This window comes from Quercus suber, unplaced genomic scaffold (genome assembly GCF_002906115.3).
Source record: "Quercus suber isolate HL8 unplaced genomic scaffold, Cork oak 2.0 scaffold_129, whole genome shotgun sequence".
NCBI classification, from domain to species: Eukaryota; Viridiplantae; Streptophyta; class Magnoliopsida; order Fagales; family Fagaceae; genus Quercus; species Quercus suber.
This window is the reverse complement of record NW_027069592.1, coordinates 382,258-396,054: the sequence shown is the minus strand read 5'-3', so window position 1 is coordinate 396,054 and position 13,797 is coordinate 382,258. Positions and strand designations below refer to the sequence as shown.

Here is a 13,797-nt window from a genome sequence, read left to right as displayed (position 1 = left end):
ACGATGGTCAATTCAAAAGTATAAGTACTTGTAGGGTGTGGGGGGCAAGGGCTGGGTTCAAGTCTCTAGAAAGAAGTTTCACACACATATACAATTATGTGGTGTTTGGTACGGGATAGTGATAATGCCTTAAAATATATACTTATTATATATTTATGTGAGCGTTATCTCTTTATTACTATGCTTAATTTGTATAATTAAGTCATGATTTGCATTAGTCCCTATTATTTATCTTTAAATAATTTTTTGAATAAAATATCATTCATTATGTGTAATTTTTTACTTTCAGGAAATCATATGAAAAAAACGAGTTTATAGGAGTTTGTGAGAGAATGGAAGCCAAACTAAAATTAAAGAGGAGTTAAAGGACCATGCTTAAATGTTTAAGGAGGTGCAACTAGAGTGCTTGAATCGTCTACCATGATTGGAAGCTTCAAATAAGGAAAGAAATCAAACAGGCAGAATCTAAAAAGGAAAAATATGATTTAAGCACTGATCATTATTTTGGGCGTATCTCTCTCCTCAAAAATCCAATTGACACAAGGCTAGATGGGTTGGAACCGTGACTTAAATATCTACAACTTTATAGTTTTGAGTTTTCCAAAATTCACAATTTTTGAAGGCTTAAATTAACTCACAAGTTACTGCTGTAAATCTGGACGGAAATTAAAATAGTAAAAGTTTTATTTTCTTTAGACACTTTGACGTTAGGGTTTTGAATGGAGGCTGAGCAAAATGAATTTTGGAGAAAAAACCATTATATGTTCCTTTCTCTAATAGCAGCCTAAACTCTTTGCTAGGGCTAGGGTTTTTGTTTCTTCTATACGGTATGAATATTCAATATGATTCTTTCTAAAATTTTAAACTATAACATATTTGATTGTTCAATAGATTTCTTTTGATGTATTAGTTCTTCCATACTTTCAATAAGCTCAATCATGTTATTCTTATTGTTTAGACGAATTTCTAATAGTTTCAAATAAAAATCACGTTTTAAAGTGAATGGATTTTTCTGAAAACTATTCTATCTGCATTATTAATCTAGGTTATTATGCATTCTTGAATTGTTTCAGTTCAACCGAATCATAAGTTTTTAATTGCATAAGAATAATTAATGATGAAATATATTTTCTTAGATCACAAAGAATTTCATATCAATACAGGAAAACACCCCTATGGTCTGGTATTTACATTATTGATTTAAATCAGTTTTTATTATTATTCTTGTTAACAATCACCAAGCAAAAGTACTTTTCTTCTTCACCCAAATTGTTGTTTAATTATATTGTTTTTGAATTTATCCTGCTTCTTGTGGCCCAACTTCGGTACTTCGAAAATTATATCGTTATGATCTCCTGCACTTGGGAGTGAGCAAGCAGGTATGTTTTAGAATTCCTAAGAATATTTAAAGATTCTCATGTTTGATTACAAATCAAATTAAAGAATCGGGTGGCAGGGGAATCTGGATTCCCCCTCAACCCCTTTTCTATAGGAATGTAGATTCCCTTTAAAACAGGTGAGTATCTAGATTCTCAAATTTAAAGGAAATTGTATTTTTTATAAATTGAAAATTTTAACCATTTTTTCTTATCATTTAAGCAATTGAGATAAAATATAAAACAAATCATTAATATCTTTTCTCTTGTCTTTACCTCTTCCCACAAAAACAACATAAACAGAATAGACAATTCTGTTAATATATTCATTAACAAAGTTCTATTTAGGTTTCATGTGTGAAAAAAAAAAAAAAAGGTCTGGAGGGAACCCTCCTTTGTTGCTAGGTGTTCACTTTTACTGTTGTGTGTATCACTCAACAAATTATTAATGGATCTGTTTTCATGGAAATTTGTTAATATGTCTTCATATCTCAGATCTTGGTTTTGTTTAGTTGCTAGAAATATAGATTTGGATTGGTAGCTTCATCTAGTTTTTTGTTTTGTTTTTAAGATTAATGGCTTTGTTTTTTGTTGAAATCAAGAAGCAAGGTGCTAGGCAGAATCCTTGTTCTCTGCATCAAGGACAGCAGCAAGGTGCCAGGCAGCATGCTAGTCCTCAGCATCAAGGACAGCAGTTAGGTGCTAGTCAGAGTGCCTCACAACATCAGGGGAAGCCTCACGATGCAATTATGAAAAAGGGCAGTGGCCAATGGGGCAATAAAGAATTGATAGACTTGATTGAAGCTATACCATATTATGATCAATTCATTAATTCAATTCAGGGGATGATGCCACATGGACTAGAAGCAGTTAAATGATGTACACGTGTAACAATTAGGTAGTTTCAGCTGTAACAACTTTTCCCTCCAAAATAGGGAGTCGGTTATTTTTGTTTTTAGCTTTGAATCAGATTGTATATAAAGGAGTTGGAGTAGTGAATTATCATTCATTGGATTGTATTCTTTTCTTGATCAAGAAAATCAGTTTTTTATTTAGAGAAAGAGTTTAGAATTTTACATGGTATTAGAGCTTTGAAGGTCCTTCAATGGTGTCCACTGAAACCAATACCTCCTCTGATCCTCTCAACACACAAGCTTGAATCCTAACAGTGATTCCAATACTACTAATCCCTATTTTCTCAATTCCAGTTAAAATCCAAGGAATATTCTCATTACTCAGCCTTTGCTTGGGATGAAGAATTACCATTCTTGGCCCAGAGCAATGGTGCTTGTTCTCGTTGCCAAGAAGAAGATTGGCTTCTTGGATGAGAAGATTCTGATGCCAGATCTTGATTCACCTTTGTATGAGGATTGGCAAAGTTGCAATACCATGGTTCTTTCGTGGTTGATCAATTCTATGCACATTGATGTTTCTAGCAGCATCATGTACTGTGAAACAACAAGGGAAATGTGGATCAAATTGAAGAATTTGTTTTCACCAGGCAATGTACCTAAGATCTACAATCTGCAAAGGGAAATTTCTCATATCTCCCAAAATCAAATGACAGTGACAAAATACTGCACCAAATTCAAGCGTATGTGGGATCAATTGTTGAAGTATGAACCATTTCCAGAATGTTCTTGTGGAGCAATGAAGATCTTGAGTGCTTCACATGACAAAGCTTATGTTATGAGGTTCTTAATGGGATTGAATGAGAATTTTGAGACTCTACGAAGCCAAATTATCATTCAATCCCATCAAGAACCTCATAACATAAGCTTTGTCATGTGAAGCTCTCAAGATCTTCATTGCTCCACAAGAACATTTTGAAAAAGGTTCATACTTCAACAATTAATCCCACAAACACTTGAATTTGGTGCACTATTCTGTCACTGTCATCTGATTTTGGGAGATATGAGAAAATTCCCTTTGCAGATTGTAGATCTTAGGTCCATTGCCTTGTGAAAACAAATTCCTCAATTCGATCCACATTTCCCTTCTGTTTCAATCAAGTCTATCAATTCTTTATTGCCCGGCCTTTACCTGCTGGAAGAGAATATCTCAGCATCATCAACTTGTTTTTCTGCATCTGCATCTGTCAATAGTGTTCTTGTTCAGTCACACATTTGGCATTCTAGATTGGGGCATTTATCAAATGCCAAGTTGGCTTTTATGAAAGACAATAATGTACCTCTTTTCAATGCTAATAAAATGATTCATTGTTAAGTCTGTCCTTGATGCAGAGAACAAGCATTCTGCCTAGCACCTTGCTTCTTGATTTCAACAAACTACGAATGTCTTTTCTAGATCATGATTATCATCTTTTGGTAAAAATGGTGGAAGATAAGTTTGTTATGATAATGCATAATCACTTGAGGAAAAAGCTGTATTGACAAAGATCAAAACACAAGATTTTCATAGAATTGCCTAAACTGTAACTTATACACAACTAAATAATGCCTCCTACCTGAGAAAACAAACACATAATTCTGCCTGCATGAAGACCCACCATAAGGTTTATATATTCAATATCAGTAAAAGATAGCAACAGATATTCAAGTTCACACATATTAGTTTTGAGGCCATCTACCAGTAAGTACAAGCTTATGATCATCTCAGAAAACTTCCATTAGCAATAAAAGCCATCAGGTGGTCAAATTATTTGTATATGCACTCATCTATGCTGTTAGAAATTTACATTGCATGGTACATAGAGATTGGAATAATTTTACACCAACAAAAAAAATGCAGCCTTGCCAATTATACTTTGCACTCACTCATCTATGTGGATAGAGCTTTTACATTTGTATTGCACAATACACAGAGAAAAGAGTAATTTTCACATTCAACCAAAAGCAACAGTCTTGCCCGTGGCCTTTGGCCTGAATGGCATAACTGGACTCCTTATGAGAGGAAGGAACAGGCTGGCATGGAGAGAGAAAATACTCAAAATGTATTGACAGACTTAGGTCTCCATGTTTGCCAATTCAAACAACCTTTCTCTCCAATAATTGGATCCACAAACCTTCTCTTTAAACGTTCTCTTTTGGATTCTATGAAATCATCTTCTGGAGCCAAAATCTTCATGGGGGGTAGGGGACTTCCAATATCTGTTGTCTCCACAATTCGATTCACCATCTCCAATACTTCACTCATTTTGGGGCGTGATTTAGACTGCCGCACCAAGCACCTGTTGGCTACAGCAGCTAACTTTTGGGCAGACTTGAGGGAATACTTCCCTTCGAGCCTTGGGTCTAAAATCAGCTCAAACTTTCTAAGATTAGACAGGTGAGGCTTGACCCATTCCAATAGCTTTTGCTCACCCTTGGGGCGGTTCCTATCGAGAGGGCGCCTACCAGTGATGAGTTCATAAAGGAAAACTCCATAGCTCCAGACATCACTTTTTGATGTAAGATGCCCAGTTTGAATGTATTCAGGAGCTGCATATCCAATTGTTCCTACAACCTATATAAAAGTCAGGAAAATTGGTTCTCTATTTCTGTAAACTATCATTAATTGATAGACAGAGATTGCATCAGTCATGGTTTGTTTCCATTATCTTTCCACTGCCAGCAACAAGAAGAATAAGGCATGAAGAAAAAGGTATAGATAGAAAGTAACAATCTAACATGTTAGACAACAGACTATCCATTCAAGTGCATCTAATAAGATGATCAACATAACTGACATTTTCCAATTAATACTAACAAACATTTTCAATGTTCCTGCTAATTAGTTAGACATGAGACACCCAACTTGTGCAAGTTTAGTAAGCATACCGCTGTTGAGACATGACTTAATCCATCTGAAGGCCCCAGCCTGGCCAATCCAAAGTCCGACAACTTTGCAACCCATTGGTCATCCAGCAGTATGTTTGAGGACTTGAAATCCCTAAAGATGATCTATGCCAATAACAAAATTTACAAAAGATCAATAATTTATAAAGAGAAATGTTTTTAGTCTAGTTGCTTTAATGCATAATTGCCTATCTTTTCTAAATAACTCTTCTAAAATTCAGCGGATCTCTTTCTTAAACTCAAAGAACTCAAAGTACCTGAAAATCCATTCCTTCATGGAGGTATGCTAAGCCACGGGCAGTATCCTGGGCAATTCTCATTCTTGTGCCCCATGGAAGAGGTGTTCGAAACCGGTTTGATAAGTGATCCTGCACACTCCTGTTGGGCATGTATTCATATATCAGCAGCCTCTGGATCCCTCTTTCATCATCCTCAGCACAGTAGCCCAATAGTTTAACCAGATTTGGATGTTCGACAACCCCTAAAACATTTACTTCTGTCACCCATTCTTTATGGCCCTGTCAGAAAGAGCAACAACAAAAATCATATAGGTATTTTGAAACGCTATGAAGACAGAGATATAAGAAGAAGACAATAATAGAGAATTTAATTTTATTCTTCCTTTCTAAACTTCACCAGTAAGAAAGCAGATATTTTATTCCATTACTCTGTGACACACGGATCATACGTAAAAGAATTCTCTGACTTTTCTGTAGCACAAAATACTACTTAATGCTGTTGCAAAATCAAATATAGTAAAAGTATATTCACTCAAGTTCAGAAGGAGAAAAAAACATGCCTGCAATCCTCTTCTACTTAGTTGTTTAATGGCAACATCTATTTTTTTATGTGGATCATCTGTGCTCCGGATCACAGCCCTATATACACCACCAAACCCACCCTCTCCAATCATGAGGGCTCGGTTGAAATTCTTCGTGGCTGCCTTCAACTCTGAGAACGTGAATTCTCTGAGATTACTTTGTCTTTGAGACAAGATTGCAAATGACTTAGCAGAAGATGCAGTGCTAAATTCTGAGACATTCTGAGAATTAAACTCAGAACCAAACGGCTTCAAATCCAGGTCAGTTGATATGGAAGTGGAAGTGGACCGAACAGAATTAGACTGTATAGCCTTTTGCTCATTATTTTTTTCTTTGTTGGAGAAATTAAAACACTTCATAGTCCCTTTAAAACAGATTGCCCCACTGCAAATGCAACAAGCGTATAATGGTGAGAAAACAAGGCCAATACAAACAAGGATAGAAACTACGTTTATATCTATTGCCACCACTAAATCACAAATCCCATGGACTATGAAATTCAAACAGTTCCCAAAATTCCTATTTCACATATTCATTTGGGTTGCATTTTTATTTGAGGATTTGAAGAACAATTGTTAGTATAAATTGCTTGATATTACTTTAACAACATATGATGATGTGACCTTTGGAGATTTTGCTCAAAGTAAAACACTTGTGATATTATAGATTTGAATTGACATCTCACACCTTGTCATTTCTAATCATAATACAAACAGCTCCATCATTTCATACTTTATTCAAGTCATTTAAACTAAAAAAATGAAATCCAAATCCTTCTCTTTAAATTCTTTCATCCAAACGAACAATTAGATTATGTCATTTATGGTCCTATATTTTGCTTAAATGTTTCAATAAATTCAACATGAAAACAAGGAATTCAAACAAGCACATTTCATAATTTCTTTTGCAAACTCAAACCCTGTCAAACCCCCCAATATTCAAACTGAATCCATCAAGCTTCTGCAACTTTCAAGTCCTATACTCTTGAACTATCCTTCAATCTTGTTTTTCAGGAACCCAAGCTCCAATTTTGATCAATCATGCAGAATAACAATACTCTGTTCCACCAAAAGATTGAAGTGCAAAAACACATACAGAAAATTAAGAAGAAACTCTTCAAGAAACAACCAAATTTTCAAAACCCAGAATTCCATTTCCATCTAAGTCACTTGAACACTCATAATCCGGAGAATTCAATGATTTAGTAAAAGTCAATCTTTGAAATATAAGCATTCAAAAACAGAGAAATGATTAAAAGAGAAACCTCTAAAGAAGAAGACTTTACCTCCACATATAATAAAGTCCACTAGATAGAACTAAAGCAACACTTCAGATATCATTCACACAACTTCAATTTAGGAGCTTTAAAGAGAGACCCAGAAAGCGAAAAAGAGAATTGAGCATGTCCAAGGACACGACGAGCTCTCCATAATCTAAGGCGAGTCAATACAAGGCAGCTGGAATTGAGGTTACTAAACAGAAACTCCATATATATATATATATATATAAAATAAACAGAGCGAGTAAAACCTCAAAAAGAATTAATAAAGAGAGAGAGAGGGAGAGAAAGGGTGTGTGTGTCTGTGTGTGAAAAGTCTAATTGTGAAAGCGACAACCGTGTGAGAGATTGATGGCTTTTGTCCGAAAGAAAGTCATAGAGCGAGTTATTTATGACTTGAAGTGCAAAAACACATACAGAAAATTAAGAAGAAACTCTTCAAGAAACAACCAAATTTTCAAAACCCAGAATTCCATTTCCATCTAAGTCACTTGAACACTCATAATCCGGAGAATTCAATGATTTAGTAAAAGTCAATCTTTGAAATATAAGCATTCAAAAACAGAGAAATGATTAAAAGAGAAACCTCTAAAGAAGAAGACTTTACCTCCACATATAATAAAGTCCACTAGATAGAACTAAAGCAACACTTCAGATATCATTCACACAACTTCAATTTAGGAGCTTTAAAGAGAGACCCAGAAAGCGAAAAAGAGAATTGAGCATGTCCAAGGACACGACGAGCTCTCCATAATCTAAGGCGAGTCAATACAAGGCAGCTGGAATTGAGGTTACTAAACAGAAACTCCATATATATATATATATATATATAAAATAAACAGAGCGAGTAAAACCTCAAAAAGAATTAATAAAGAGAGAGAGAGGGAGAGAAAGGGTGTGTGTGTCTGTGTGTGAAAAGTCTAATTGTGAAAGCGACAACCGTGTGAGAGATTGATGGCTTTTGTCCGAAAGAAAGTCATAGAGCGAGTTATTTATGACGCGGACTGAGTTTGATAAGTCTATTATTCATTGGGTCTGGTTAATGTGGACACACATTAAACTTTTTATTTTTAAAAATATTATTTTAAAAATTAAAAAAATTGTCATTATTTTTTTAATTCTCGAATTTTTTTTTTTAAAAATAGAAATTAATGTGTACCGACACACATTAGTAAACCTTATTCATTTATTTGCGGTAAAAACTAATTTTTTATTTTTTTTATTTTTTCATATGCACGGTGTGTTTTTTTAAAAGGTAGTTGGCAGTTGTAAGCCATTGTCGAGTTTTGTCTGATTCGGTAAGAGATCAACATCCACTTGTAATAGCCATGAGACATGATTACATGTGTCTTGTTTCATGTCCACTAGCATATTAAAAGGATTTTTAAAATAATAAAAAAAGCTAATAAAAGTATAAATAAAACTTTTTTTTATTGTAAATGAGACTTTGCATTTGATCAGTTTCATTAAAAAATAAATAATGATAGTGACATATTTTTTTATTATATGCTAACACAATTTTATAAATTCTAACAAAAAAGTGTACATGAAACGTACAATAAGATTTTTCATTAAAAGAAAGAAGAAAAAAAAAACTAATAAAAGTTGTAAACCATTGTCAAGAACTTGTGCTTTTGGGGTATAACTGGGCTAGGTTGTTGTAACCCTATTTCTTAACTTGCATAGTGAGTTTTCTAATGTTAAAGTTCTTGTCTTTGTTTGTTTGGACCTATAGTTTGGATAAAGAGGATTTGACATTTGATGTTTTTATTAGGAACATAAAAAAATGTCAATTGAACTAGAAATGATTATTATCGATTGAATGTCATAGGTTCAAATATTATTATTTTTTTTTTCAAAAAAAATTGGTTTAATTTAGGTTTGTCCAACCCAAACATAGACCCGGTAAATTCGTCCTACTTGGAGCCATTTGTTCTAGAACCTGCTCGCTCCAAGCAGTGGCAAATGTGTTCCTTCAACACTCGACATCAACAGGTTGAGTAACTCCTTTCATTGTCTAAGACCCAAGTGACTTGATTGGATCATTCTCCTCCTCTCTCACTGTGGCCCATTTTCTTCCCCCTATGCCACCAATTTTCGCAAATTTGGCAAGATATTTGTCAAAGCTAGTGGAGATCTCAACACATTCGCTAAGATATCTACTAGAACTAACGAGATCAAATCTTGTTTCATTGTCTGTGTGTCACGTTGATCACCCACCTTACCGTCTCGATTTTGATTGAACTAAACAGAGAATTTACAGGCGAGTGGCAGGTTCACCCTAAACCGAATTTGACTCGACTTGTGGAAACCCCTTGTAAAATTACTCATTTGGTCCTCTAACTAAAGGGTAGTATTAATGTGGTCCCTAAACTATTAATTTTGTCAATTTAGTCATTAACTATGTCAAATCTCTCAATTTAGAAAATCTAGTCAAATTTATCCTTGAATCTCCTCTCTATTTAAATTTTAATGATATTAGTTATTGTGATAAATGTAACACATGTTAAAAGATTAACATAGAAACTGTAAAAATTTCAAAATCAACTCAATTTCAACTATTAATTTTTTTTTTTATTATACTGTAACTAGCATATAACTCATACATACACATAAATGCATTCAAATTAAACACAATTTTTATCATAAAAATATAAATTATTAGTCAAATTATTAAAAAAAAAATAGCATGTATACGCATGAATACATCTAAAATTAAACATAATTTTTATCATGAAAATATAAATAAACTAGTCGCTAACCCGTGCTATGCATAGGATAATTTAACAAAATTTATATATTTTTACTTTGCTCAAATAAATACTTGTTTCAAAACAAATATGTTTCACCTTCTATTAATAATATGGCTCAAAGCATATTATGATTTTTTTTCCTTTATCTTTTTAACCCAAAATAGTAAAAATATGATGAAACTCTTAACAAATTTAAGTTAACAAAGAACATTTGTATATGTAAATCTTCCCTTTTAAGAACTTTCACAGCCTTGCGAGAAACCACATACAACATTTTTTAGATTCTGTGAGGTGGTGGGTTACATAGAATTGAGTATATTTTTTTCCGCAAAAAGATTTTAGTAAAAAAGGCAAAGGGGGCAGAACTTTGCCAACAAATTTGGAATGCTTTTGGTGTGGAATTTAAATTGAAAATAACTCATGCCATCAAAACCCTTAAATGTCTAGAACTTAAATCCCTTCAGCATTATAGAAAGAAAAATTAGACACTCACTTGGAGTAACTGGGTCATTCAATAAATTTAAGTGTATGCAGCCAACTACAGCAATAATAGTAGAGGCCAATTTGCACACAAAAAATACATATAAAGAGAAAAGAAAAAAATCAATCAGAAGAACAAAGTAATTAACCTACTTCTTATAAATAATAATAATAATAATAATAATAAAGTAATGCCGATGATGGCATGACAATGCCATAAAATAGATTCCAGTGACTATTATCCTAGCTAGAGCGTTTCATGAGATGAGACGCTGTGTAACCTTAAATTTAGGTTATGAAACATAAAAGCTGCGCATAAGGGATCAAATCAAAGGAAAGCACAAAGAAAATAGAGGTAAATGCTTTATATATATAAGAGAGAAAGTCCTAACAGGAGTCTCTCTCTTTCTCTCTCTTTCTCTCTCTCTCTCTCTTTTGAATTAAATCAAATTAAAAAATATAAATAAAAAATGCTAATGTGGAAAATTGTGAAGAGGTCAACCAAAAGTCAGAGGTTTTGGTTTTATCTATATATATATATATATATTAGTCAATTTATTATTTTTTTCAAAAGTAAACGTAATTAGTTACATATTAAAATTCTTACCTAAATTTAATACTACTTATGATCATTTTTTTTTCTAATTTTTAATAAGTTTCAAAAGTAAACGTAATTAGTCATACATTAAAATTCTTACCTAAATTTAATACTACTTATGATCATTTTTTTCTCTAATTTTTAATAAGATAGAACATGTGATGATCTTTGTTGTGTGGTGATTTTTATTAAGTATATGTGTTTGAGTTTTTATTTTATAAATTTTATAGTTCATTACTATCAGATTCTTAGCATTTTGTACTTATTAACTCATTTGACGTAAAGATTAAAAAACTTGAGTAAACACATAGTACAAAATTAGCCCACAATTGAATTCTAATTTAGAATTTAATTAAATTTACTCTAATTAAGTTTTGACTTTAATTATATATATAGATATAGACCAAGTTCTTTATCTTTTGCACAACATTAACTCGCTTAAAACAATTATAAAAAAAAAAAAAAAAAAAAAAAAAAAACTTTGATAGACACGTAGCACAAAATTAGATAACAATTGGAATCCAATTTAAAATGTAATTGTTTTTTTCTCTCAACTTTGACTTTAATTATATACTAGTATGTAGCATCGTGCATATGCACAGATACAATTAAAAATAATACAATTATATGGTTAAATTATATAAATTTTTAGAAGAAGTTCAAATTATACATTTATCAGTTTACACTTTTTTTAAACCTTACATTTCTAAAATATGTAATGGTTTCTTATTATTATTATTATATATATATTTAGAATTTAATTAGTTTTAGACTTTTTATTTTTGCACTAAATAATTCACTTGCCACAAAAATTAAAAACTTAGATAAACACGTGGCAGAAAATTAGACTCCCATTGAAATTCAATTTAGAATCTAATTAGATTAAATCTAATAGATTTGAACTCTTCGATTTTTATATTTAATAATTCACTTGACATAAAATTAAATGGAACACGTGGGCAAAATTGAGAATTCATTTAAAATCTAATTGAATTTTCTCATGTGGTGTATATATTATATATTTATATATAGATGGTAATATAGCTATACTTATTTTTTGAAGGGTTACATTGGATAGGCCCTCTAACACCATTAACATGGGGTTGTCTTGGTCAAGTATACGACATGTTTTTTGTTTGTTTACATCTGATATCTGACCTTATAAACTTACAAGCAGGGAGGTCCAGGAGAATGCGGTAAACAAATTGATACTTTGAAATCCAAAACTATATTATAAAACTTTTTTTTTTAGTTGAGAAACTATTATAAAACAAATTAAAGATTAGTTTATCCAGAGGGGAAAAAAATAATTAAAGATTACATATGGGCTGTATGTCTATCAAGGAAAATTATTGTGTACTCTCGGATACCATAAATACGTACTCCATTTTTTCATATGAATAGGTTCCACTAATTAAATTCATAGTGAAACCACATTTATGTAAAGAAAGAGTACGCATTTATGGTACTTCGAGAGTACCTAATAATTTTCCTCTTTCAGTGGGTTTTCTTTAGTGTCTCAACTTTAATTAATTGGTTTCAGGCTTCCTTAAATTGGCCAAAACTTGCTCACCTATGATATATTCATTTGAATGCCACCCTTTTCTCTTTTAATAATGTTATAGTCATAAATTATTTTACAATATTTTTACAAACTATTAATTTAGTAAATTCTTATTAGTTCTAATATGGTCAACTCACATACTACTATTACAATAATATTTATGCTTCATCAATAATTATTTGAAAATTACTAAGCACGTAATTTATAAAAATATTGTAAAATAGTTTTGTTGTAACTTTTTTTTTCCCTTCTCTGGGCTTAACTTTTCCTTCTAAATGCCACTTTTTCTCCTTTTTAAAACCGGCCTTTCCTCACCTATCTGCTCTTCTAAGATTTGCAAACAAAATTTAATTCTCATTATTAATTTGTTCAACGGCAAGAAAGGATATATGGCCCTTTGTTATTCTCTCCCTCAAATATTGTATTGGCTAAAAATTACACAATCTTCCTTTGTTTTCCAACCTTTTATCTTCTTTTATTTGGCAATGTTGAGAAGCAAAAAAAAAAAAAAAAATTCACTTTTTTTCAACTTTGTGTGATAAATAAGTTGTGATTGGTATATCATTTTTACATGAATCAATCCATCCCTAACATTACTTGTAATATACATCAATCACAATGTACCTTGATAAATATGAGAAAAGAAATTACAATTTTTTTTCTTACTTATTTTTTTCTTTGACATCCTTTCTTTTATCCACTTATCCTATATCTTATTTTAATTAAACTAAGGAGATTATTTTTTTATTAATTTATTTTATATATCTCCAACTGGCATCTGCACATGAAAGCATCCTAGTCCTACACGCAGTTTTAATTTAGATTATAGGTGAAACTTTAAATTTACTTCTTCCATCTATATTGTTCATGTTCCAAAGTTCCAACCATCAATAAAACAAGAATACAAAACATGTCTGAAACTGAAGGCCGGCAAGGCAAGTCGTTAGGACGTGGTTTCTCTACTTGGTCCCACCATATTCTCTTCACTTCTGCTTCTCTCTCTCTCTCTCCCTGTGTCTCTCTCAAGCTCTTAACTATTCTCATTTCCGTGTATCACTCCCGCTGTTTCACATTGACTCTTGAAACAGTGAAGCCCCCACATAGTCGCATATCATTACTAGTCCCCACA

At 32.2% G+C, this 13,797-nt stretch overlaps 2 protein-coding genes across 2 annotated transcripts; one reads left to right on the top strand and one right to left on the bottom strand.

Moving 5' to 3' along the window:
* Positions 1–2,657: 2,657 nt before the first annotated feature.
* LOC111992084 (uncharacterized) lies at positions 2,658–3,167 on the top strand. The gene has a single exon (XM_024023881.1). The coding sequence runs from the start codon at positions 2,658–2,660 to the stop codon at positions 3,165–3,167; it is 510 nt and encodes a 169-aa protein (XP_023879649.1).
* An 802-nt stretch (positions 3,168–3,969) lies between these two features.
* LOC111992097 (serine/threonine-protein kinase PCRK1) lies at positions 3,970–7,495 on the bottom strand. The gene is made up of 5 exons (XM_024023904.2): positions 7,280–7,495; positions 5,973–6,378; positions 5,431–5,691; positions 5,156–5,278; positions 3,970–4,841 (listed from the first exon to the last, which is right to left on the bottom strand). Exons 1-5 carry the CDS (start codon positions 7,285–7,287, stop codon positions 4,323–4,325), a joined length of 1,317 nt encoding a protein of 438 aa, XP_023879672.1. The 5' UTR covers positions 7,288–7,495; the 3' UTR covers positions 3,970–4,322.
* Positions 7,496–13,797: the final 6,302 nt, after the last annotated feature.

Coding starts and splice junctions, on each gene's coding strand:
- LOC111992097 (XM_024023904.2), bottom strand. Junction 5,692..5,972: donor TAAGTAGAAGAGGATTGCAG/GCATGTTTTTTT, acceptor TCTTTCTGACAG/GGCCATAAAGAATGGGTGAC. Junction 4,842..5,155: donor TAAGTCATGTCTCAACAGCG/GTATGCTTACTA, acceptor ACTTTTATATAG/GTTGTAGGAACAATTGGATA.
- LOC111992084 (XM_024023881.1), top strand. CDS start 2,658: ATGGTGCTTGTTCTCGTTGCCAAGAAGAAGATTGGCTTCTTGGATGAG.